This window comes from Oxyura jamaicensis, chromosome 1 (genome assembly GCF_011077185.1).
Source record: "Oxyura jamaicensis isolate SHBP4307 breed ruddy duck chromosome 1, BPBGC_Ojam_1.0, whole genome shotgun sequence".
Classification (NCBI taxonomy): domain Eukaryota; kingdom Metazoa; phylum Chordata; class Aves; order Anseriformes; family Anatidae; genus Oxyura; species Oxyura jamaicensis.
Window position 1 is genome coordinate 185,987,429 of NC_048893.1, and position 26,474 is coordinate 186,013,902.

Sequence of the window (26,474 nt, forward strand, 5' to 3'; positions counted from 1 at the left end):
AAAAAAAAAAAAAAAAAAAACCTCCATCGTTGCTTCTGAGTGTTGTTTGGAATAAAAATGTGTACATTACATATTGTGGAGGTCCCAAAAAATTGATTCAACTTTTTTAAAAAAGATACACAAGGGTGAATACAAGTCATTTACTGAATTGTAAATGTTGTATTGCCATAACAACACTTTTTAAATTTCTTTCAGTTAGTTTAGTTTCGGATAATTCCTATTAAGAATACTAATTCTTCATTGTTAAAACAAGCAAAGGCAAAAATGCAGTGTGTTGTAATGGAACTAAGAGAAACTCACTGGCTGTTTCTAGAAATCAGTTTTGGTTTCTTGATCTGAACTCCATTGTCATTGTTTTTCCCTGCCCACGTGTCTTTTGAACCAGTTATTACCGAAAGTGTGAACAATATATTCAGTCCCAATATCGAGCATTGTATGGAGAACACATAAGCTTTTTTCAATCAGTGCCAATGCCTGGGAATTACAAACATTCTGTCTCTGAACTCCAAAGTGTTTCAGAGCTCGTGTGGAATTTTGGGTGTAGAAACCACGTCTTGTCTCTGAAGAGTTTACAGATTACACTCTTCTGTTATCTAGAAAACAGAGATGAGACAATAAGATAAACAAGCCAGGCCATGGATTATGTTTTTGTGGCATTTCACATATCCTGTGTATGTAACAAAAAAGGATCACTGCCAAATAAAGGGCTAGAATGGGAAAAAATCAGATAGTTAAAGGAAATTTTTCAAAATTCAGACATATTGTCCATACTTTGACTTAAGCATAGAGATGGATCAATAAATATACATTGGGATTTTAAAATACAGTTTTCTCCTCATGGTGCATGCATGTCTTGTGTCTTTCCTGTAACGCAATCACAGCTGGATCAGGAAACTACTCCAATGCAGGAAAAAATCGTTAGTCCTTCTGAACAAAGGGGATGTATCCCAGCAAGCGGTGTTGTGGTCATTATTACGGAGATCCTCACTGACTGAGCAGCAGCTCCTGTAACACAGCTGGTCACAAGGGAAGCATGAGGATGAAACTGGTGGACACACACTGATAGCACCTAGCCACCACAGAAATTCCTCCTAGAGAAACTGAAGATGTTGCCCAACATCTTCAGATAGAAAGTCCTCTTGAGGAAAGGAAACCTGTGAGACTTGAGCATGAACAAAATTAATTCACAAACAAGCCGTACACTTCACTCTTCTGCTTTTTGAAGGTTTCCTGCTGTCTTTGTTGATTAAACAATTCCTAGTTGGTTCAATAATGTAAAAATTATGCAGCATGTGTAGAGGCAGATTTCCCATTAGGCTGGTATTGGCTTAGTTAATAAAGTTTTCAGTTCATTAACCAGAAAGCCCTGGTGCAGAGCTCTCCTCACCATCCCCAGGAACCACACTGCTGCTTCTGTGCACTGGCCTCCCAAAGCTGCCTAACCCACCTGGGAGGTTTGAGAAAGAACACCTCATTCCTCAGAGAGCAAAAGGCCATGCTTTTTCACACCCAGGAACCCAACGGGATGCTTGTGCTCTCCTTTTCAGCCCCTGGCTGAGCGTGGCCTGCCTTTCCACACTGACCAAGGCGTGGAAATAAGGTGGAAGATGACAGGCTCTGGGAGTACGTACTCTGCACCTTGCAAAATGTAGGATTTGTCTTGGCCTCGTTTCAAACACGGAGATTTGAAAATCAGGGAGGAGGGCTATCCTGTAGTCAACACAGAGAAATGTCTGGGATTTCAGACACTCGCGGACCGCTCCAAACCACCCTCTGGAGGAACTCTCTTTCTCCATGAGCTACAAAGGGAGCAAAGAAGATGAGCTTCACTAGAATGAACTTGTACTTTAGAAATGTCTTCTTTAGTCATAAATTTTAATGGACCCTGAGTAAGAGTATTTGCATTTGGACACTTTTTTTATACTTCAAAGTGCTATTTTATATGAAGGCTGAAAACTCTTAGAAAGGAGCTGTATTAAATCTTTTATGAATTGGGACCTTAAGGAAGTAGAGTATGAAATAAGAACAAGCAATTTCCTGGAGAAAGAAAGGACTGCAGGACTGTTGGACTGTATGCCTCACATCCACCACATTAGCAAAAATGTGTCAGTTTTAATATTCTCAAATGGAATAATTAGTAGCTCTAAATCACACCCCCCCAAAAAAATAATAAGAAAAAGAAGAAGAAGAAGAAGAAGACTTGTCATTATGGTGGGTTTTATTTCTCTTTTTTTTCAGAATACAGATTTTTTTTTTTAATTATGTGGCACCTTATCTACTTTGAAATTTATACTACTGGAAGAATAAACATTATTAAAAACTTTCTGTGTCTCTCTTAAATAATGTACACGAGGTAATTCCTAGCGCAACTGGAGCTGAGTCACAGAATGAATCAGTATATTCACTGCTGAAAAGGAATGATACCAAAAGGTTTTAGAAAAGGAGATTTCAAAAGAAAAGGAGACTCTTTAAATGATAGGTCCTAAAGGTAAAAGAAGCAAAGCTCTTTTAAATGCTACTCCAAAGAACTATAATTTAGGAGACATGAATATGACTGAACAAAAGGATGCTAGGAAAGCAAGGAATAAATCAATGCAGCTGAAATTAAATGTTTCAAATGCTGTTTGAGCAAAACAAGTTCCAGTTCAAACAAGGGCAACTAATCACTCACAGTTAATGTATACAAGATTATACAAGCTGTACTGGAACGTGAAGAGCTAGTATTTACACCATCTCATTTGGTTTTATGCATATATCAGAAAAATGAAGCCTACAAAAAATGGATTTGTCTGTTATTACCAGCAGCAAATAAATAAGATTCCTAATGAGCCACATGATTACTTTGCATCAGCCTCCATCTAAGAGGTTGCTGGGATGCTCCTGCTTGGGGATGGCTTGTTCCTGGAATTTGAGATGAGCTACTCAGAGGAAAAAGTACAGAAGCAAAATGGAGATGAAGCTATTGTAGATGCTGAGGGCTAGATAGTACAGTGAGAAAGTCTGAAAAACAGGAGTGTTTGCAGTGTTTTGCTGTAAGGCACCTTTCTAAAGGGTAGCAAAAGTTGGTAGTTGTTTTAAAAAAAAAATGTTTTAAGGGATGATACAATAATTTGCAGTGCAGTAAATTTTGCCACCTGGTCCTGCCAAGCTGCACAAACTTAATAAACAGCCCAACATACCTCTGGAAGAGATGAGCGAGGTGAGCATTCTCAGTTGCTGCTCAGCTTCCCAGAACCTGCTCCCACGTGTCATCGCTTGTCCCTCACCACGCGTGTGGCAGCTGACTTTGGACTAGCTGCAGTGCTGTGGCTTGAGGCCAAAGAGGCGTGCAGTTGATTTCTAGCAGAGCTTGTTTCCATCCTGCTTGGCATCTAGTCAAGGAATTGGTTTCTGCCTAGGAAGCCCTTGTAGATACATCCCAGATGGCTCTGAGAAGTGGAAGATGTTACTCCCTGTCAGCTGTGCCAAGGGGTTCCTTGTGCAATGCAATTCCTTGGGTGGGGGCAGGCCATCTGGGACAAGCAGTCCCTCCCTGCTGCCTCACAACCTTGTTTGATTCAGTTCTACTTCATTTCCTCCCAGGATGGAAAAACACTGCTCAGAAATGTTACTGGACAATAGCTGGTCAAAAATCATCTTTCTCCTAGGCTTACACATCTATCACTGGCTTTCCATCACAGCTAAAGCACCTGTCTGACCCAGAACAGATACAGCACCCAGGCACAGGAGCAATTCTGGTAAAACCATGTCACAGCTTCCAGCTTTGTCAGTGTCAGACTTCTTTGAAATCACACTCAGGATGTTTCTGCAGCTCTGTACTGAAACATGTGAAAAGATGTTCGTTAAGCACACAAGTGACACGCATAGGTAATGGGTGAATGCAGAGTTACCACAAGCTGCAGGCTTGAGAGTACAATGTTTATTGATTGAATGATACACTACTAAGAAATTAATAAAGCAATTAAATGGTTAAAAGCACACACAACTATAAAACTAATGATAATTCTTAAATCTTACAGATTACACCCAACAACTATTGCATTACAGTCTCATCACCCTCCTTCTCCACTACTTCACGGTGACCTCAGGGTTCAAGCCCACTCCTCCTCACTTCACCTTCCCACCCCAAGTCTTCTGGGCAGGAAGCAGAAGGAGTCCAGCAGGACTGTCCAAGGGGGCTTCCCTTTGGTGTCCTGGAGAGTTTGGGTCTGCAGGTCAGCATGCCTACAGCGTGGAGGCATCCGCGGTCCTACCATGATCTTCTGTTGGAGACTGGGACTACCAGTCTGCTTTGTTCCCACCGATGTGGAGATACTGTGGACCACAGAGCTTAGCAGAAAGCTCATGCTGTGAAATTGTTCATTTCTAACTGTGATTGGTTAAACTTAAGGTCTTACTATATGTACCCATTCCCCTTGTAAATCAGGTTCCCACAGCCCTTCACCTGAGACATTCAGTAAGCTAATGCAAGGTTTTATATCCCACGGACCATACTCCTCCTTTAATAAGTCCACAAGTGACCATTACCATCCCGTTGTCAAAGAACCATCCCACTGCCAAGCTGAAAATTACTACCACTCATCTGTTGACCCTCATAACATACAATCTCTCCTGCATTGCCCATGAGAAAGGAATTAACCCTTTCCAAAAAAATAAATAAATCTAACCACTGGTTCACAGTTTCAGTGGCCAGCAGTCATGCTTGGTACAATAAACAGCCAGAAATACTGCTCAATTTAATGCCTGAGAGGTATTTTCAGTTCGATTGGCAGTCACTTTTGCCATCTGCCTCTTTTGGCTATCCCAAGTCGTTGTCATTGTTGCAGCAACAGATAACCACCCAAAATTTGTTATTGAATTACTTTGTATGGGATTCAACATTCCTCCCATTTTCCTTAGTATAGCTGTGAGCATTTCAGTATCAAACAAGTTTAGGACCATTTAATAAATGACAGATGTGCCCATGCCTTCTATACTGTTTCCACAATGTGCTCCAGGCCATCAGGATGCCAGGCAGTCAGTATAGAAGAGGCCCACTGTGAATATATTCTAGAAAAAATCATTTCTGACATTCCAGTTCCTGATTTCATCTCACATATTACAGGATTATTAGTAATTTTTGTTTTTTGATATGCTCAGTGTCCCAAATTAACCTGCACCATATGTAGGCTGATATAACTATTTGGTTGTAGTACAGACAGAATCACAGAATGGCCGAGGTTGGAAGGAACCTCTGAAGATCATCTAGTCCGACCTCTCTGCCAAGCAGGATCAAGCTAGGATCACCTAACTATTTCTTAATTGCACAGGATGGCATCCAGGTGGGGTTTGAATATCTCCAGAGAAGGAGACTCCACAACCTCTCTGGGCAGCCTGTCCCAGTGCTCTGTCACCCAAACCATAAAGGAGTTCTATGGTGATGACACCTCCTGTGGTATAGCCATTACCCCTTGTCCTTTCACTGGCTGCCGCTGAGAAGAGTTTGGCCCCATCCTCTTTGCATTGTCCCCTCAGGTATTTGTAGAGGTTGGTAAGATCCCCCCTCAATCTCCTCTTCTCTTAACAGGCCCAGCTCGCTTAGTCTTTCCTCACAGGACAGATGCTTCAAACCCTTCATCATCTTCGTGGCTCTCCGCTGGACCCTCTCTAAAAATCCTACGTCCCTCTTTTAGCGGGGAGCCCAGACCTGCACCCAACATCGCTTTGGTTGTTCCGTGTCAGCCCTGGTGATGTCCAGGGGCCCGGGGCCCGCCGGTGCCCGCGGCCGCCACCAGGTGGTGCCGGTGTCCCGCGGGACGGCGATGCCGTGTGACAGCCCCGCGACAGGGCGAGGGACACCGGGCACAAACTGAAGCCCAGGAGGTTCCGGCTGGATACGAGGTGGCACTTCTGTACTCTGAAGTGACAGAGCACTGGGACAGGCTGCCCAGAGAGGCTGTGGGGTCTCCTTCTCTGGAGATATCCAAACCCCGCCTGGATGCCATCCTGCGCAATGTGCTCTAGGTGATCCTGCTCGGCAGGGGGTTGGACTGGGAGATCTCCAGAGGTCCCTTCCCACCTCGGCCAGTCTGTGATTCACAACGTGGCTGTGCAATGTCACGTTTGGATACTTCTCCAAAGCGCCCAGCTGCCCGTCACAGGTCGCATTCAGCAGCTTTATCAGCTGAACCCACACAGAAGAGCACCCTCTTATTTTGGAGACAAATGGGGATTTTGCCATGTCACAGGCCGATTCCTTTCAGTCTCAGGATTCTACCAATAGCGAGGCTGCAGTGAAGCTAAAAATTTTATACGTTAAAAATGTCAATATTAAAGAGAGTTGGCAGTAAAGAAAGTTGATTCCTGCAAAGCAATGCAGCTGAAGAAATGCATTTCTGGAAGGTCATGGGAGGGCCCACAGTTCAGAGGCATTAACTGAATTTTGGCAAATAGTCTAGTAAGTTCTTTATAAAGAAACTCCGTACTTTGCTATACTCAACAAGCCATTAGAGCCCCACGAGCATGCTGACTGTGTCAGCACGAGGCCTGGCCCCGTCCTTCTGCGTGACTGCAGGGACAGACCCACACACAGGGCCAGGGCTGCCACCAGCCTGCAAAAAGCACAGAGCCGCAATGAGATTTCAGGCTGGGGATTTGGCTAGAGGAGAACAACGCCAAGCAGCAGACTTGCTGATGCATGACTGCTGTGTCCACGAAACGTTGCGTGTTGGTTACGGTTCAGACTGCTGTTCTGCAAGCCTGACATTTAATGAGCCCACTTTTACGAGACACTGTCAAGCTGCTGTGAGGCATGAAACCTCCTTCAGCGACTCCTCCAGCCTACGAAGCCCTACAACCAAACCCACCATCCCCACTCAACACCTCCACGGCCCGCAGCCGAGCGCCCCGAGCACCTCTGCAACCCCTTTTCGCCCCAAGTTCTTTATTAACTGTTTAAAAGGGGGCACACCTCGGGGGAGGTGGGGCGATGTAAGCAGCTTTTGGGGGGCTCGCAGCCCGGTGCGGGAGGCGGCGGAGCGCCGGGGCCGCCCATCGCCCGCCCACTGCGGCCCGCCCAGGGCCTGCCCGCGCCGCCCGGGGCCGGCTCCGCAGCGGCGGCCGTTGCTGCAACCGCCGCCGCCGCCCGTGCAGCGCCGCCGCCGATGCCTCCTCCTGCGGGGGCTCGGCGAGGAAAATGGCGCCGTCCCACGTCCTCAAGTGCTGCCAGAAGGTGCTGGCCTGGGTGCCCGTGGCCTTCATCGCCCTGGTCGTGGCCTGGTCGTACTACGCCTACGTGGTGGAGCTGTGTGTGTGTGAGTGCGGGGAGAGAGGGACGGGAGGGCGAGGGGCTGCCGGCCGCCCGCGGGGACCCCTCGCCTCCCGCCGCCCTCACGGGGCCTCTCCCCGGCGCTGCGGAGAGGGGGCAGCCCCGGAGGGGTTCCTTTTGCCCCGGAGGGGGTTTGATTTTCCCTCCTGGAGGGGAAGACCCCAGCCCCGGGGCGGGGGGCAGAGGAGCCGGGTTTACCTGTTGCCTCTGTGGCGGAGGGCGGGAGGGGGCTCGGCAGGGCTCTGCCCGCCCTCAGGCGCCTCATGGCGGCGGAGGCCCGGCGGGGGGACGGGGCACGGTGTGTGGGGACAGGAGCCTCAGGGGGACGATGAGGGGCAGAGAGCCCATCCCCGGGCTCCGGCAGCCCCCTTTAGGGTCCCTACCGGGGCCGTGGGGGTGTCCCTGCCCCTCACAACTCCTGCCGCACAGGAGAAGTTTCCCCTTCTCCTTCCTATTTCGATTATTTGAAGCCGATCCGGAACTTCCTCATGTACCACATAACTACTTGAACATGTCTAGTTGTACTCCCTTTTGCCCCTTCTAATGAGCAGTCCCGGACCCCGCTGTCATTGAGGTGTAATTAGGCTGGAAACATCCTCCCTAAGCGGGATTTGGGGCTTACGGGCTTGTCGGGCTGCGTCAAGGCAGGTGGTGGTAGGGTTCGGCGTTATGTAAAGCTTATTTGTAGTCGGTGTCAGTCAGGATGATATTTACCCTTTTCTGGCTTTAGGAGGAACTTAAAGGCTGGTTCAGGAGGATATTTACCCATGCAGGATAAATGCAAAAATACAGGGATACACAACCAGACTTGTTGAACCAGGACTGTTTTAAACTGGGTGCATAGGTGTACTGCTGTCTGGGTCCTTACACTGATCGCTCTTTGTGTAAAATAGTTGCTTTGATAGCCCTAAACTTGTACAGATATCTGGCCTTTAGAAATAATCGAGGTTTTGGGTGGGGTTTTTTTGGTCCACAGAACTTAGGTTTTGGATAGCTTTTAGATAATACTGCAGTTTGGAGGGCCTGGGTGGTTGGTGCAGTAGTCCTGAGAGGGGCTGTGTGAGGTTATGGACTTATGTTTGTTTTACAGTTGATTGAAGTCTGACTGTTGCAGCTTAAGGCAGGCCAGGGTTATGTGTTTCTTCTCATAAATAAATAACAGAAATTCAAGAGATTAAGTGGCTTGCTCAGGGTTGCGTTGGTGATCTCTGGCTGAATCAGGGACAGGACCTCGATCCCCCAAGTCCCAGCTCTGTGTCTTGATCACAGAGTGGGTCCGGGTTGGTTGCTGGTGAATCATTTTGTTAAAAATAATGTCTTTGACCCTGATCTTACGGAAGACCTTTGCAGGCATAGAGGGCCACAGAAAGTCCTGCCAAATTCAGCACAGTTTCGTTTGTGTGAAAATTATTGAAAGGACTGGTTCCTGTTTATGTGAGAACTTTCACATCTATAAATCTGGTTTCTAGACGTCTGGCACTTCTTGCTCACAAATCAGCTTTATTTTTAACGTCTGCAGATGCAGGCTATTAAGGAAAAGTGGTCATTTAGTAAGAAAATTACCTATTGATTTTTACTGCTGTCACTGACAGCAGTTGTTAAATGTCAAAATGGTACTTGGTGACCAAGATTTGTTTTCCTGTGAGTTTTTTTTTTTTTTCTGATTGACTTTTTATTATTATTTTTAACCTTCTGTTGAATTTTCTTTGTACTTTTGATGAAAGGTCAGCTCCTCGAGGAAGAGGAAGGTATTTTTTCTGAGCTTGTTTGTGGTCGAGTCTCCCCCCTGCTCGCCCCAGCTTTTTCCTTCCCCTTTTTTGGCTTTGCTATTACGCTGCATTTAAGATCAAACAAGCACAGAGAGGATTTGTAGCAAAATACGGGATTTTCTGTTTCTTTTGGCAGGTATGTTTACTTTCTCCCTGTGCTCCATATGTTTTATTTTGGCTTGAAAACTACTGCAGTGTGTACTGTGAAGAGGAGCTAGGATGCAATTAACGCGCTGCTAATGAATGAAGTGACATTGGTCTCTGCAGATGTGCCTATACAGCAGGCGCAGAAGCAGGGCTTTATGTCTTGTTGCACTTCTGTGGCTGCCTTTAGCAAAGGGCACAATATGCAGCTGATGTGTGCCTGGGTAAAGGAAAGACAGACGGAAGAAGGAAAGTTTTAGAAAAGAGGAAACAAAATAGAAAAAAATGTGTAAAGACTGAGTAATACAGAAATTGTAACCACACAGACACCAGTGTGTTTTTTTCCAAGGTTATTTGTAAAGGTTGGGTAATTACTAAGATGTGAAGCTTACAAGGAAACAGGAAGAAAGAAGGCCTTTGTTCTCTCCAGCTATTTCTTCCATCCTGTTTGTTTTCCTCCTTTGTGTCCCTGCTCATGAATTAAAAGTTAAACATATGTATTCAGTTAGTAAGTGTAGTAGTAAGCTAAGTGTAATGTAGCATCATAAAATATTCTTACTAATCAAAGTAGAAGATGGTGTAGTAAATCAGGGCTGCTTCTTCTATCCCATCACTCTTTTTCCTTTCAGTTTTGCTTCCCAGCACCGCTTGCCCCACTCTCCTCCACTAGGACATTCCCCTACTGCTCAGTGTCCTGTGATTGGTGTCTGAAGGACTCAGGCTTGCTCTGTAATTCACCACCAGCATGCGTTTACTTGGTTATGCCACTTCTACAACCGTTAATTATGTTACTGACGTACGGCCTGTGAACACCAAGGAGGAATGGTATGGGTAAGATGAAAGGAGGTTCCCAGCATGAGCTCTTCTGTTGTTTTCCTCCCATAGAAACATCGTTGTATTTCTCAGAAGCGTTGCGGCAGTACAGGGGTGAATGCTGGCCGTTTTAGACCCCTGTTGCTGTGTAGTTGTGATCCAGCTGGTAAGCTAGCTATTAAAGTAATGGAAGGGTGAAAATGCCCTTTTCTCACCAAATGGATAGAAGGCGAGGGAATGTCAGCAGAGTGGGAAGAACTGTGAACTCACATAGCTGAAGGAAGTGCAAAAGGCTCGTGGCCACATCTCATTCAGATTTCCTTTAAATGCATTAAAGGAGAAAAACATGAATGAACACTTTCTTACTCAATTCTTTTTTCTTTCTACATGTAACTTGCAGGGAGCTCCATTTGTAAGAAAGCACACCTCGAGTTATGCATGGGCAGTTGTAAAATAGCTTTCCATTAGTCTGAAACCACTTCTTGTGTTCTTTCTTGTTATCAAAACATGTTTTGCTTTTAACATCGCTTTTGCAAACAATGCCTTTATTATGTTGTTAGTGAATTGAACCGATTGTTTCTGGTCGCCACATCCCCTCAGAAGCTCAGCGTGAGCAGAGCTCTTCTCCTGGGGCTCATTTTCACTTCAGGCTGACTTGCATCTCATTACCTCTCCCTCCATCCTCAAAACCTTTTTGTGGGTGAGCAGCTGTAACGCAGCCTGGCCGGACCACGGTCAGAAGTCGCTGTTTTGACATTTGTAAGGTGGTGGGTGAAACCAGCCTGTTTCATACAGACAACCCTTTTCCTAAAGCACTGGCAGAATTCGGTAGTGCGGTCTGCACTGAGAAAGGTGTTAACTTTGGCTGAGTTTTCTGCAGATCATAACTAAGGTTATTGGCTGGTTTTACATATAAAAACAAAAATCTTGTTAAGGGTAGCATTTTACTTCTCTAGCTAAAACTGTATGTTCTGAAAACTCAGACCAGGAGAACCAAGGCTAGTTAAAAGGAGAATTGTCTGGTTTAGGAACGTACTGGCCTTTTATAAATGTTTCCATGCCTTAAATTCCTCAAAGCCTGGAAAACTGTGATTTTGAAAGCTGCGGGAGTAATTAGCTCTGTGTACTTTCATAGCACCTACTTGCAGAGCAGTTTGCTTTTTTAATGCAGCGTAACATCTAACGTGCCTAAAATCTTGGCAAACAAAGCAGTCTGCAGTTTGGAATTCATAACTTGGTGCTAATGGTACAAACTTAATTTGTTATTCTGAAGGCTGCAGTGGCCCTTTTAAGGAGGGAGATGGCTCTGATTTCCCCAAAGCATTGCCAACATGAGAAGCCCTCGGTGATCCATTGTAATGCTCCTGTTTAAAGAGTCTGCATACACAGAGGGAAGGTAATTCTATCTGCCTCCTCAGGAAGATACCAAGAAGAAATCTCTTCCCAAAATGTGACTGCAGTAGTTAGGAAGCAGTGGCAACGTGGTGTAAGCAGCAGCAGCTCAGTAACTTCTGATTTCTGCCCACAGCAAAAGCGAAAGTATCAGCACTACGCTGCAGCGTTGGCATGTTAGGCGTGCAAATCCATTCCCTGAGGAGCAGGGGGTTCCTCTTCAGGAGAATGTACAGCTAATTAAACACGTCGGATCATTAGTAACAGTTAACTGTGCTTCTGTGCCTCTCTTGTGAATTTCAAAATAAGGAAATTAAAATGCCGTGGACACGGCTGGTTCTGTTGTTGTGTCTTGGCTCAGGCACGTGGATTGTCATCTGAAACGAGAACCTCTTCTGTTGTTAGGAATAAGTAGCATTCCTGCCAAGGTGCTCAGGCTGGATACAGATGTGTTGGAAAACCAGATGCTTGGGCAGAAAGATTATCAAGCTGCTTATTTGGTGCTTTGCACTGCATTGGTCATGTTAGTTTATAGGGCTGGGTGGGCATGTGCCCTTTATATGGTATGAAATCTGCTCTCTGGGCAGTCCTCTAATGAAAAAACCCTTCCAAGAGCCACGGTGCTAGCTCAGCCTGGTTTCTTGGGAAATTGTCTTAGCTCTCTGCTTTCCCAAGCGCTGCCTGCGGAAGGGCTCCACCCTCCTCGCTGCCAGCCCTGTGCAGTGCCTGGCCCCAGCCCTGCATTGTCACTTGTATGGCCGAGCCGTGCCCCTGGGTTTGGTCCAGGCATGCAGGGAGCGGCCAGAGGCACGAAATGAGCATCTGAGCTGAGAGCTGCCACGTCCCAGCAGGGAGCACCAACTTCTCTCCTCTACCTGTCCAGCTGTTCTGGTGGAATTTGCTGCTGTCCACTTAGAGTTATACTAGCAAATCAAAAACTCACTTCTGGTTTTAATTAGGGGTTTTGCTTCATCATTTACTGGTGTGCCAGTCTTCCTACAAGATGCTTTGAGATAAAAGGGCCAGAATATCAAGTGCGTGCTTTCAGCAGACAGTAATTAATTTGAGGTCACTGACTCTGTGTATCGTGAACTTCAGGTTCGGCTTGAAATTTAAATAATTAAAACGTTGTTCTCTAGCAGCTCAGATTTTTATGACTTAATGGAGACATGCTTTCTGTAATCAAAGGATTTACAACGTTACAAAGACGGGTATTGGAGCTGAGCTCTTCATACACCTGTCGCAGGTGCAACAAACACTCAGGTGGCAATGTACCTGCCTTCACGTCTGGAGCTTGAGACTGCCTGTGACTGGGAGCAGGGATGGGAGGAATTCCAGCTGCATGTCGAAACTTGTGTCTGTAAATGCTGAGGGTTTGTTGGGTTCCTGTTTAACCCAATCGATACATCAGAGTTCATCCAGTTCCTTTCATTCAGCACTCCTCTAGCAACTGGTAAGAATTCCCGCTGTTCAAAGATGTATTTTCATTCCCAGTGCTACAAACACCTTTCCTGAAACACTTTATGGAGCTTTCAACTCAGCTCAGTTGTTAAACATCTCCCCGTTGTGTACATATGATGTTTAATAGAAACATTTGACGAGTAATGACAGGCCTCTTTCCTGCATCAGCTGAATCTCCACCAAAATGAGTCAGGTGTAAGAGGAGCAATGAAACCATAACAAAAACATCTGCTCTTTTAGCCGGTTCCCCAACATCAGCCCTTTCTGCTGTCAGTAAATTGTTTTCTGTAGGGAATGTTTAGCCCCTCCTGTCCTGTGCCAAGCAAAAATCTGGGCCTTCCCCCCTCTTCCTTTGTGGAACTTCTTGTAACTTCTCGTGACTGTCTCTTCTTATCTGTGCTAAAAATCAAGTTCCTCCCCTGCAGCATACCAAGCACCTGCTTTTCCTTTCTTTCTGAAGACCACATGGCTCATCAGTTCCTTATTCGTGTTCCCTTTTGACTGTTAAAATTGTCTTATGGGTACAGGATTGTCAGAAAGGATCTGCTCACAAGATCGTTAGATCACAAGAGCAGCATGCCTTGCCTCTGCAGTTTCTGTAACGCTCTCTGTGCTGCTATATATGGTGCAGCATTGCCTTAAATCTGAGCCACGAAACCATTTTAATCATATGATTAACAGAGAGATCAAGTGAGGTTTCTGTGCCAGTTTTTTTTTCTTTTTTTGCAGTCTTTGTTTGTGCATCCTGATGTCTGTTTGTCTCCAGAGTGGGGAATTCTTGTGAAGCAGTAAGCAGGGATCCCTTTTTCATCTTTTTTAGCTTCATTGGTACAAAAAAAAAAATAGAGATGTAAGTAATAATTCATCTGGAATTAGGCAAGCTAATACTGCAGAGAGAGTGAAGCAATTCAGATTAAATGGGAAGTTGAGAGGAACGGATTTGTTTGAAGTGAACTGAACAAAGTTGTAAGCTGGTTTGCAGTTGTCTGTGGTAGGGTCAAAACTGGCATGAAATGCCTCAGCTATTGTCTGTAGCTAACACACATGCAGAGAATTTATTGTACAATTCTTCTTGGCAAGCAGTCAGTGCTTTTGCCTTTGTCAAATCTGGATTAAAAAAAGCAGAGAAGCAAAACCAATTTCCATAGTGCTGGGATAGGTGATACCTGAAGGCTTTCACAGCTCTGGGGTTGTGGCATGGGATTCTCCTGGGCATAGCAGAGGAGCCCAAAGCAACAGATTTGGTTTCTCTTCTGGAAAATCCCACGTAACTAACATGCAAGTTTGGTTGTTCTGGTTTGGTTTTGTTTATTGATGTCTGGAAAAGGATGCAAGTTGCACATAGGATTTTTAGGGAGTTATTTTTGTGCATGTATATTTCTCAGTTTAATGTATTACTCCTTAAGTTTCACCTTTTTATTTAAAATAAAAGCTTGAGTTCAGCCTAGTAACTGCATGCAAAGCTAATACTTGCTGTGTTGCAGGATAGATTCCTGCTGGTCTACCTACTGGAATAATACGGCAACTGGTGCAGAGGATAGGCTTGAACTTCTTAAATAATTCATAATTTAGACATATTTAATGAAGGAAAGCATGAAGACAGATGAGTACTAGATATCTTTGTTGAGTATCTAGATATCTTTTGCATGGCTATTTTCTGTTGAGGTTCTCAAGCTTGTAACAATGCTGTTTCTCCTTTCTTCCCACGCATGCACCACTCTCCAGTATTTTACCTGCAAAATGGGATATTCTTGCAGCTGTATTACAACACGTGATATCCTGGAAAGGTGATGGCAGAAGTTAATTCACTTTGCAGATGTCATGCATACATCAAATCCTTCACTTGTTTCTTGCTAGGCAGCTTGCCAGTCCTGCTGCCTTACACCCAGTGCCTTGCCACGGGAGCCCTAATGCATCTCTGAGGTGTAAGAGGCAGTGCTGTTTCTTGCCTTGGCACGTTGTGTTAGGATTTGTAGTTCAGCTGACCTTTTACTGAGCTCTGAGTTAATGCTTTCCAGGAACATGTGCTGAACAGTCAGCAGGCAGGTAAGCTCTGAGGACTTGCTTTGCTGTTTTTTTGGGGGGGTTATTTATTTATTGGAGGCATGGAAGTTGGGTGGATTAGTTTTTTGGGGAGTGTTATTTTAGGGTTTTTGTTTAGTTTAGTCTGTTTTAAGCAATGTTTACTGAGTGAGAGCTATACAGTTTACTCTGGATTACTTTCTAACTTATTGTATCAGTATTCTGAAATATCCAAAATTCCCTTTGTAGCGCCTTGTGCAGCCTTTGTGCTGTTGCTTGTTCATGTTCTGTTAAATAAGACCTCCTGGTGGAGCGGGTGGAAATCTTGTCCTCAGGCCAAAACTTTCTGTCCTGTTATCCCGGATGTTTTTTGCCCTCTGCAGCACCTGCTTCTTTTGTTATATTCCTGTTTTTTTTCTTCTTTCTTTGCAAGGAAACTAGAAGATGTATCTTTAGCTACAGTCAAGGTTTGTCTCGAGATATTTCAAACTAAAGAAGGTTTAGTAAGTGACATTTTGTTCTGCCAGAAGAAAGGGCAGCAAAGGCTCCAGCATCAAAAGATGGCAGCATTTGTTGTCAGCCAACGTGATGAACCTTACATGGACAGAATCTCTAAATCACTGTGTAAAGTCTCTGAACCCTGATCTATTCCATAAATACGTTAACAATAAGAATGATACAGTATTAAATATTTAACACCCAGGACTTGTAAATATTAATAAAGACACAAATTCCCTACCATTAAACTCGTGCACAGCTGATAGACATGGTTTTAAATGGCATGTTTTTCAAAACAAAACAACTTTAAAGGACTTTATTAAGCTTGTAAGATTGGCTTACTAATATCTTGACAGGAGGTTTGTGGAAGTTACATTACTGGCTGCTGTGTTGCTGGTAGAAAATGATCTCTCCTCATCACAGGCAATGCTGTATTTAATCTCAGGTGGCAAAGACCAGCTACACCCAATCAACAGTACAAAAAAAATGAACTTAAACCTTAATTTGAGAAATCCAGTAACGTAATGCATCAAAGGAGGTCTGCTTGCAGGGTGGTTTGATTTCTCCCATTATTCGATGACCTTGGCAGCAGCACGATCTTTGTCTCAGAAACAAAGTAGATCTCTGTGTTGAGATCTACAAGGAGATTTTTACCTAATATTTAAGAAAAGCTTGCTGCAGGCAGGGCCGGTAGCTAAGTAACGAGACATCTGGTTTTGGAAGAATCTGAAGACAAATGCAGAGACAGGTTTCCTACCAACAAAGAGACCTCCGGACTTCTCCTGGTTCTCTTGCCAGTTCACAGTAGTTCATGTCTGAAGGTCATGGTAGCTGAGTCTGGAGTCTGTGTTCCCCACCAGCTGATACCTCTGCACACCATCAGTAATACCTCAGAATTTGTTTGGAGCAGTTACATAAAGATGGGTTCTCTGTTTTCATTCACCTGGAAAAAGCTGTTAGGAGATTGAATTGTCTGGTGGTGGTTTTTTGTTTTTTTTACTTTAGATGTAGTGGTGGTTTCTAGTATCACCTGCAGAATACTTAACCTTGTGGAAGGTGCAGAAGGTTCTGTACAACACCTGATCCTGGCTCTCTGTCGGCACTAGCTGATGCTCTTATTTGTGTCTCAGATCTCTTGCAAGCATCCTCATTACATCTTTAACTACAGAACCATCCGGAGTTGCTCTTGAGACAAAAAGTCCTTTGACAAGTACAGGTACTTCAACACAGTTACAGTGAGCTTGATTTGGCCAACCTGAGTGTAAATACCCCTCCTTCAACTGTAAGTGGAATTAACTTGTGGTGTGGACATAAGTTCCTCTCAGGTGCATCAGATTTTCTATGTTTTTTTTTTTTTTTTTTTTCTGCCATTTCTATTTTTTCCCTTTTTCCCCATGGTCCAGAAGGAGCACAGCTGACTGACATGTGGCTCTTTGTCTTCCACGAAGAAACCAAGCTTTCTTCAGACTTTATACAATAGCTCAAAGGCAATATTGAAAACAACTTCTGTGCAGCACTACCAAAGTACTGGGCAATAAAGCTGTTATTGTTATGATAAAGTAGATGGGGGGGAGAGATCTGAAAGAAGAAATCCAATTATTCTCCTAAGCAGCTAAGAAAAGCATGTAGAAGCAATGCTAGGGTTTAAAATCAATCAAAATGCAAATAGAATGAGCAGTGACACCAGTGATTAAGTAGCTGAAGAAAATCAAGTTACATTAGGTTTCTTTGGGCAATTATGGTAAATTAAAAGTGAGTAGTGCTTTTCAGGGAATAGGGCTTTTCAGGGACAGCAAACCCGGTGAGCTGCTGCAGCTGAATGCTAACGTCAGATGCTGCTTCCAGATAAAGCCTTTAGTTGTTTGTGCTGCTGCATCTCGTAATGCCTAATGTGGACACGAGTGTGGGACTGAGATTAAATCCTACTGATGCTTCTTCATTTACAATATGCAAACCGTCAGGAGGCCCTTGGTATAAATTTTAAGAATATTTCGTAGAGGCAGAGGTAAAGGAGTCGTCAACAGGATTTTGTGGATTCCCAGAAGTCAGCTGCCTTTGTAGCTGTGCTCTTGAACTGTGAAAGTGTAGCACAGAATAAACTATTCCAAGAATATGCAGAATATTTTTTTTCACTTCTCAGAGCTTAATTCATTGCTAAATGTAACTCAGTAGCCAAGGACTGTCTTGCATTGACTATGTTAATTTCTGCTGTAGCCCTGCTTGTACTTTTACAACTTCAGTGCAGAGAATATGTGCATAAGACCTTCCATAAATAAAAGCCTTATTTGTTATTGTGATAAGAGAATGTTTGCTGGGCAGCAAGCCTCTGGCCTCTCTAAGTACTTGCTGTAGTTAAAAGAATGATGTTAATACTGTTTTAACCAGGCAACAAATTGTAACCATGGCTGGTAACAAACAATAAGAGGCTGCAGTGTATCTTTGACTTCCTTATTTGAAACATTAATGTATCTTACCTATCCCTATGAATATTCTTCTTTGAATCCTGTAGTGGTGGTCACAAACATAGAAAACTTGGTGACATTTATGCTGGCAACAACAGAGCAACCCACATGCAGCAAGGTCTCTCTTCCCTGGCTGTGTTTTCCTCCTCTCCTCCCCCTGTGATGCCTTTAAAGGCATCATCTTGTGATCACTCGAAGGAAAGGCATTGTCTTGTGATCTCTCCAAGAAGCCAAGTAGGTAGCTCCAGCAGAGCTGCTGTGCACAGCATGGGAGGAGTTTGGGCTCTGGCACAAGTGCTTGCAGAAATGGCCACACACATGTAAGACCTTGGTCACCCAAGGCAGGGTTTCTTTCCCTTTTTGTTGCTGTTTGTGATCCTGGGCAGCCAGAGGCCACTTGCTGTAGATCACCCTTTGTCACTGCTCTTTGTGTGCACTCAAACTCACCTTTGGGGCGGCTTAAACCCAACGTGCTGGAGGGAGCTGAAGTGTCTGGAAGGCAAGTGCTTGCTTTTGCTGTGTTGCTCTCGCACAGGTGAGTGTGTAGATAGTTGAGAGCTGACTTCTTGCGCCCTGCAGCAGATGGCCACCACGTGTCATGCCTCTGAGCCGAGTGTTGTGCCCTAGGCCTGGTGATGGGGCAACCTCTCCTGAATCACTGGTTTGAAAAACGTTACTTCTGGAACAACTTGGGAGGGCAATGTGGGGAAAGCTGTGCCCCAGAACAAGAGATTCTGCTGAGCAACATATGAAGATAAAACAACTCTAGGTTCCTGTGGCCCCAGCGTTTGCAGAGGATGTTCGTTCCAGCTGGTGGCAAGACATATGCAATCGTGGGCCCCCATAGCCTTTCAGCAGGGAGCTGGCAGCCTCTTATTGCGCTGGCTTTTGGCCACGTGATGCTGTCAACTCAGTTGTCTTGAGTCATTTGTCTAAAAACAACTCCCTGCTGCTTAGGGAAGAAAGCACTAGTGGGTGACTGCCAGTCAGGAAATAAGAACTAGCTCACTGTGGAAAGGTCACAGAGCCACGGTGTACAGAGAACAGCGGAAAGGTGCTAAGGACTTCCTTCTGGGACACTGCCCCAGGTCTGTAACAGAAGTAGAGTAAGTATTTTACCAAGGTAATTCATTCCCTGTCTGCCCCAGTTGTTTCAGTAAGAGATACTTCTACCATCTTCCTTGTGAGTAACTGATTACGCTCCGCATTGCAAAGGGGAATTATGTTACCAGAAATCCAAGTTACAGTTTCGCTTTAACGCTCTTCTCTGAACAAGTGAAAAACTTGAGGTACCACAAGTGGTGCTCTGCAGGCAGGGTAATGCCCGTGGGAAGTTCCTACTGAGTTTCAGTACTGGTAACTTTTGGAAATATGTATGTATGTGTATGCAAGAGTGCTTGTGTATATGTATTTATATATATATGTAATTGTATATATTTAACCATTTTCCTTAAAAACTGAGAAACATTAAGGCTGTTTTAGGAACGCATTTGCACATCTATCATTCTTTCTTCTCTCCATGAGGAATGTCAGCCAAAATATGGAGTTTACTCTTGAGAGATTTGGATAGGCTGTAATGCCCAAAGCCTGCCTTTGGTCAGGAACTACTGCGGGGGGAGAAGGAGGAGGGCACGTACGCAGCACATCAATAACAAGACCAATCCTTTTCCTTTTCTGTACTGCACTAGTTCCAGTTGGATTTCTTGATCTGCAAAGCATGTATCTGTCTCAAAGGGTGGCTTTGACTAGAATATGCCTCTTAGGGAGTAAGTGTATGTGGTGTGTGGGTTTGGTCGAGGGTTGTTTGTTCGTTTTTTTTTTTCCTTCGAGGTTGAGGGCGAATGTCTTCTTTTAGCATACCTCTCACAAGGTCTTGGCAAATCATTCCACCTCTTTGCTGCAGAATAGAGAGACTTATGTTTTTGTTGTTTTGTTTTGTTTTGTTTTTTCTTATTCTGCAGTGATTTGAAAGGTGCTTCAACACTTCATAGCAATCCTGAAACTAAGCCTGAAACTGAAAGCAGCCTAGCTCCCTAAATGTACTTTTTCTTCTGAGATGTCCTAGAAGGTTTCCTGAAAATGTTCTCCAAAGCTTTCTGAAGTTTGCATCTTTCAGTGTGCTCCAAGAAGAATGTTTCTGACAAATGACATTTTTCCCCCAGTGTCATTTATTATACAACTAATGATGCCCCTATGTCCGCAGGACTGTTTCCTGTGATAATCTCTAGGCTGCCACTCCTTTGATTCATGTGACATAGGTGAGATGAAGGATAACAGACAACAATATAAGGAAGACTGGCTACAAGGAGGTGTAAGGAACAATGGGGGTCACGAAGGATAAGATATCTTTACTGCTAAGGGTGATGCTCAGCGTCTAAATCAAAACTAAGACAACTTTTTCCTATGTTAAAGTCAAACCTGGAATTTTTGTTTGTCCTCCAAGTTGACAGAGTTAAAAAATCCATTTTAACACAGCCTATTAAAAGCCTGGGTTGTGTATTATGGAAGCTGTGTTCTGTAGAAAGCGAAACCACGTACTAAGGTTTTCTGTGCTTCGTATTACAGTGACCCTGAAGCACCAGGAGATGCGATGTGTAAGCTGTCAGTGGTGCAGGACTGGCCACTCGAGCCTGTTAGGCCCATGTGTCCCTGGACAAGCTGCAGCAGCACAAAGTTCAGTGTAGGCCAGCACACCTCTCTTCACAGGCAGGCTCTGCTGAGCCGTAGGCTGATTTTGGAAAAACTGAGGTAACCAAGGAACAGCTCAGCACTGCAGACAAACAGATCCTACTCAGTCGCTTTATTTGCAGACCTGCACAGAGCTGTAACACAGATGTTGAATCCTTTGCAATTATGAGGCCAGCATGGAAACTCACTGAGTGCATACTTCTCAGCTCTCTGTGTTGAAGTAAACTGCAACTTATGCTGTCTAGGCATATTTTTATCTTTCCCTAGCAATGTCTTTCTAGAAGTCTTCAAGGCTTCTCTAGAACTCAGAAACTTAAGCAGCCAATCCTAAGAATATTCCTGCTCTCAATCTTATTTTTCCTTTTGTAGCTAAGCAATGGACTGATACGGGGATATATTTTGAAATACTCAACAGAAAAGTTTATTTGCAGTGCTTACTTTTCTGAAATATGGACAGGTTTGTCTTGACTATGGTGCTGAAGGCCCTAATCTGCTCTGATGGATCTAATCTAATGTATAGTGGTGTTGCATCCTGAGGTTAATATATAAATCATACGCAGTGCTTATTTCGTTCAAAAAAACGCGGTGCTGCTTTATTTTCCCCATCCCACCCCCCAGACAAAAATAAATAAATGTCTTTTAGGAATGTTTAAAGTGAAACTGGTATTAATTTCAGTGGAGGCTGACAGCAGTATCTAACTACTTAGAAGCAGCAGAGGAGAAAACCAAAACCTGAGAGCTGAGATTGTAACTGAAACTGCAGGGCAGGGATTGTGGGATGCAATGGTAATGTCTTGTTCTGTGTTTATTTCCTGAACTGGAGTTCAAAAGCTGAAATCGATTTCTGGCTGGTGTGAAGCTGCTTGTTACGTTGCCAGCCTAGCAAATACTTACAGGTCTGTTCTATGTAAAGTTTAAATATTAACTTATTTAAAGGAAGGCTTCACTTCATCACGTAAAGATCCTGTGAAACTGTTGACTTCCGTGTGCTAAGCGACTTTGGACAAGTACTAGGATTGCCCTTCGTTTAATCTGTCAGAGAGTGGGAATAACAGCAGTGCAAGGAATAAAAGCAGAATACCAAAATTTACATGAACTTCTGAGGTAAAAAAGAACTAGCTATCTTTCATTTTTTTCATTTAAGGATGATAAGACAATGAAAATCACAGGTGTTTCAGTGTTCTCTTTCACCTCAGACTGCAGGAGCTTGCCAAACTGAAATTGTTCTGCATGGTCTCATAACTGCTTTCTGATCCAGGAGACCTGGGTAAGAATAAGGAATTTATCTTCCTGGTTCTGTAAGGCTTTAATTATTTTCTATGAAGCTTATTTATTTTGTTTGTTTGTTTGTTTTTGAAAAAGTCTCAGAGGTGATAAGATCTTAAGCTTTTTTTTGGATATAAAGACTTAATTATTTTGAGTCTTTAAGCATCAAATTTGGCTCAATTTAGTTTTGTACTTAGTTTTTTGTTTGGATTTTGTCCCTGTTCTAGACAGAAATGCAGGAGTTGGCTGTGCAAGTGTGCACATCTAATACATGTTAACTAATGTGAAATTTGCTTTTCTTCAGGGTGAAGCTCCTTTAGCTTGACGCTAGAGGCTTCCATGTACAGACAGGCAGGGTGCTGAGCATGTCTTTTAAGGAGAGAGAAAAAAAATCAAAATCTGAACAAAAAAGGTTCATCTGTACATCGAGGTATCACCTCATTACGTCTCTGCGTGCTATAAGGAGGCACAGTTGTGTAATAGGGTTGCAGACCACTTTGCTATAGATATCTACAGCTAAGTGAGACACATGCTACCTCTGTGACCAAAGTAGCTCTGTGGAATGAAGCCTGTAACACATACTGAAGCCCTGCGGATTTAGTTCACTAATGTGCATCAGGGAAAAGCTCCTTTGAGCTGCCTTACAGCCTGATGACTGGACAAACATCAGTGAGGGAGAAGAGACGATGTGGAGTGAGGTGAATGGCAGTAGGCAGGGCACACTCTGTTGACCTTTTGCTCTTGTTGATGGCCAGAAACTTAAATTTGCTGTATCAGATGAAGAGTCAGGAAAAGATCCTTCCTTCATTGAATTTCAGGAATTTAGGGAAGAGACCCAGCAAGCAGAGCGGTAGGAACAAAGTGACCCAGTAAGTAGAGCTGCTCTCTGATCGGTGTCTTGCCTAACTGATGAATGAACTCCAAAGGTTTCAGAGAAGCCTGAGAGCAAGAGGATGTACCAGTCAGAGAGCATGCAAGATAGATTTGAACAAAAGAATTTGGTGTCGGGATAAAAAGAGATGAAGCTGCAGAAGAGGAGGAAGTGGGGAGACCTCAACCGTCTCAAGAATTTGGGTCGAGAGGGGGGAGATATAACAGTTTGGTCTGGACGTTGATGTGCTCCAGAAAATGTGCTGGGTGCATATCTGAAGGGCAACATGTATAAATTATGATCTAACTAATGGCTGTGGAAAGGAGTGTGCTCCTCCTCTGCTGGTTAGAGCAGGGAACTGGATCTCTTCAGCTCTTCCACTGACTCACCAAGCCTCAAGGTCTGGCAGGAGGAATACTAAGTCCTGTTTTACCCAGAGTTGGGCAGGGAGGCTTTATTAACACCTGATACATGATTTGGAACAAGTCAGCTATCTCATGTATCTCACTTTTAACCAATTTTTTGTTTCAATGCAGATTTACTTACCATATATCTTTTTTTTTTCTCTTCCAGTTACTATTTCTTCAACTGCAGAAAAAGGTAACATTTAATTATTTTTTTAATGTAAATAGTTTTGTTGCACGTAAGTCTTAAGGGATATAGAATTTAAATGTGTTTCTTTATATGTAAGCTCTCTGTAGTAAGTAGATCATTGCTAAGAAACAAGCTAAATATTGTGAGGTTGAGTATGCTGAGCTCACAGTACCACTTGGGATGAAGACAAGACCTGTGAGTAAAGTAACCATGATTTAGGTTTGCAAATATTTTTAAATGGGTACCTTCTGCGAACAGAAGAGGGAAAGAACTGCAGCAGTCCATTTTCTGTTTCATCCTGAAGGAATGATGAATATTCATCTTACTATCCTCCTTGCAACCTCTGACCAGCAAGACTTTTGGAAGAGGAGGGATTGTTGTACTGCTTGCTGTTTTCCAAACAGCTTACCAGATTCCTCAGAGCACCATTCCTCAGGACTGGTTAGAACTGTGCAAAAAACACAGGCATTTCAAAGGTGACTGCACGTTATAATTTTAAATTTCCAGGTTAAGTGGTTAAGGCCTTGTTTTTACAAACTTTTCTTAAGCCTTATTATTGTCTTTGACAAACATATGTCACAGTGGGTAGTACTTACAGAGATTCAAACTCACCAAAGAAACTACAGCATGCTTGCTGCTTTTAATTGTGACCAAAAACTAGGCTAGAGGATCATTCTATTTCAGAAGTTCAAAATGCTGTTTTTTAATAAGACTTCAGGCTTTTTTCCCCATAGAACCACAAACTCTAGGGATATTTGAAAGTTCATTTCAGCTTATGCGGGAGTGTAAGAGTGGTTATCATGATTTTTTGCTAAGCATAGATTGGCAGTTCCATCATCCACTGAAGGCTGTCTTCAGAGTGTGAGACCGCTGGTAAGAGGCTTTCATCTCTTAAATATTTTTGCAAAAGAGCACAGAACTTGGAGGTAACCCACTGGTTTACTTCCTGGTGAGGAGCATCCAGGAGAAAACTGTAAAAAGAAGGAAACTTGATGGAGTCTGTCCTCTTTCATCTTTTAAAGGAGAGGTGAAAGAGTGGGAAAACCTCCAAAGTAAACTGTAAGCTGTTCAAGACGGAAGCTGTGTCTTAGCCTGGGTTTTTACATTGCAATGCACAGCTGGGCTTCATCAAGACTTCACAAAATTCTGCAGGTTGCTGCTGTGCTTTTACTGTCTGGTTTTACTAGAAGTAAAGTTTTACTTTCTAGTTTCTTTCAGAAAGGCAAGATTCATGTCTCTGTTAAAGAAGCCTGGCAGAGCAGTGATGGTGGTGTAGTGTAGCCACATCTCTGGCTTTAATTCAAATGCAATGCCTGACTGATCGAAGCAGGCTCTCTTAAATCTACCAGAGAAGACAAATGCTTGATTAAATAATGAGAACAGTATCTTTGAAAGCTGCCTGTTAGGCTTTTTTCTCTTGCACACATTTTGCACTTCCAGTTCTATGGCATGTCACAGGTACCCTGCATGCACGTATATCCTTACAGTGGAGGCTGGTATTAAAAGGAAATGTGAAGTTGTTTTTTCATTTGAAATAAAAGTTCTAAGTTTCATGAATTTCTTACAAGCTAACTTCCGACAGCTTGGAAGTACCACCAGAAGAGTCAAATGGCCAAAGCACTAGTAATGTTGCAATGTAACTAAATGATATGTATTTTAGTAAATATGTTTTGCACCATTTTTCACTGTGCTCTGTTCAAATTCTTTTACTGCAGGTTTTTAATTACATCTTGTAATTCAATGGCTGGTGATTTCTTCACCCCGTTAAGGCTGTTTCCGTGTCTTTGTATTTTCATATTCTTGCATAGATTTTTATCCATTAGGATAGAATAGTCAGCTCTCAATCTCTCCACGATATAATTTAGTTCTGTTGAGTATTATTAGCTCTGAAATCCTACTCTGTCTTTAAAGTGATGTTAAGAATGATGCAGGAAAAAATGGTGAGGGGTAAATCTGAGGAAGGCTTAGCATATACTTCAGGAGGATGATAAGAGCATGTCTTATGACGGTGTCCTCCCAAGGGCATAACTTAGGGTCTAATGTGCAGCGGTGCATTTAAAGTGAAGTCATTTCTCTTGGTCACAGCATGGCACCAGGAATCCTGGATGCCCTAGCTTAGCTGGGACTTCCTCGTGACTCTAAAATAGCAGATATTGGGGTTTGAGGTATTTGATGGTTTTCTCGTGTCTTCAAATTACAAGAAAATAAGCTAAATAGGAATGAAGCCAGCTTATATTTTTATTTGAAACTGATGTGAAATGCTCTAGAGAGTACTCTCCAGAGTAGTGCTGCTACCCAAAAGGGATTGGATTCTGGGGGTGAGTTTTATGGACAGAATGAAACTGCTGTGGAACTTGGTTCTGCCGTGCCCTCCCCTCCACTACATCTTGTTTCCTCTTTCCTCCTATTCAACTCCTCTCACCCTTTTCTCCCCCAAAGCTTTAATTTCTGCAGCTGTTTCCACTAAGATTTTAGGTCGGTCTTCTCTTTTCTAGATTTCTTACTTTTTAATTGCTTAGCCGTGTTATGTTTGAATGTGTGGAGTATGTTTTTAATAGAACACAGTTTCTAATTATGTGCGCCTAGCATAGTGAAACATAGGTTCTTTCCTATCAGAAATAGGATTCAAGTGGCAATTTTAGGATGGTTTTAGAGAAAAAAAAAAAAAAAAAAAAGCTTTGCTTGTTGCTTCCACAGTTGAAAATTTGCCAGATCTATAAAGTTGGAGGAGGCAGAGGCAAAGGGAAAAAGCAGAATTCTCTGAGGGGAGATCAAATACAGTTTGGCTTGTTTGTGTAGTTGGTTAGTTTTGTTTTTTTACTGTAATGAATGGTGAAAATCCTGAAAGATGATAAATTAAGACTCTGCCTGCTGTGACTGTGTACTTGCTTTTTTCTTTTTCTCGTGTTTATTTGGAGCTGCTGGAAGTTCCTGAAGTGTAGGGTCTGTTCTGCAATCCATGAAGTGTGTAATATGTCTTCTTAAAGAACTCTATATCTGCATAGGACAGTAGGTCAGAATTCTTGCAAATGAAGAAATGAAGATAATGTAAATATTTGGTATGACATTTTCTAAGACTTGCTGATCTGGCATGACCGATCCATTTCCTCTTTACAAATGGTAAAAGAAATTGTTAGAGGAAACAAGATTGGAAGAAGCTTCCTGGGTCATAAGGTCTGAGCCTTTGG

The 26,474-nt window shown here is 43.3% G+C and overlaps 1 protein-coding gene across 2 annotated transcripts in view; it reads left to right on the plus strand.

Annotated features, from left to right (window-relative positions):
- Window positions 1-26,474, plus strand: part of ZDHHC20 (zinc finger DHHC-type palmitoyltransferase 20) — a 206,222-nt gene that overhangs the window by 151,577 nt on the left and 28,171 nt on the right. Inside the window, exons 1-2 of one of the 2 annotated variants that reach the window (XM_035326435.1) lie at window positions 7,042-7,292; window positions 23,266-23,292. In XM_035326435.1, coding sequence (XP_035182326.1) covers window positions 7,175-7,292; window positions 23,266-23,292 — 145 coding nt within the window. In that variant the 5' untranslated portion in view covers window positions 7,042-7,174. Of the gene's footprint in view, window positions 1-7,041; window positions 7,293-23,265; window positions 23,293-26,474 lie in introns of those variants that run through there. The other variant, XM_035326441.1, reaches the window with a different exon arrangement.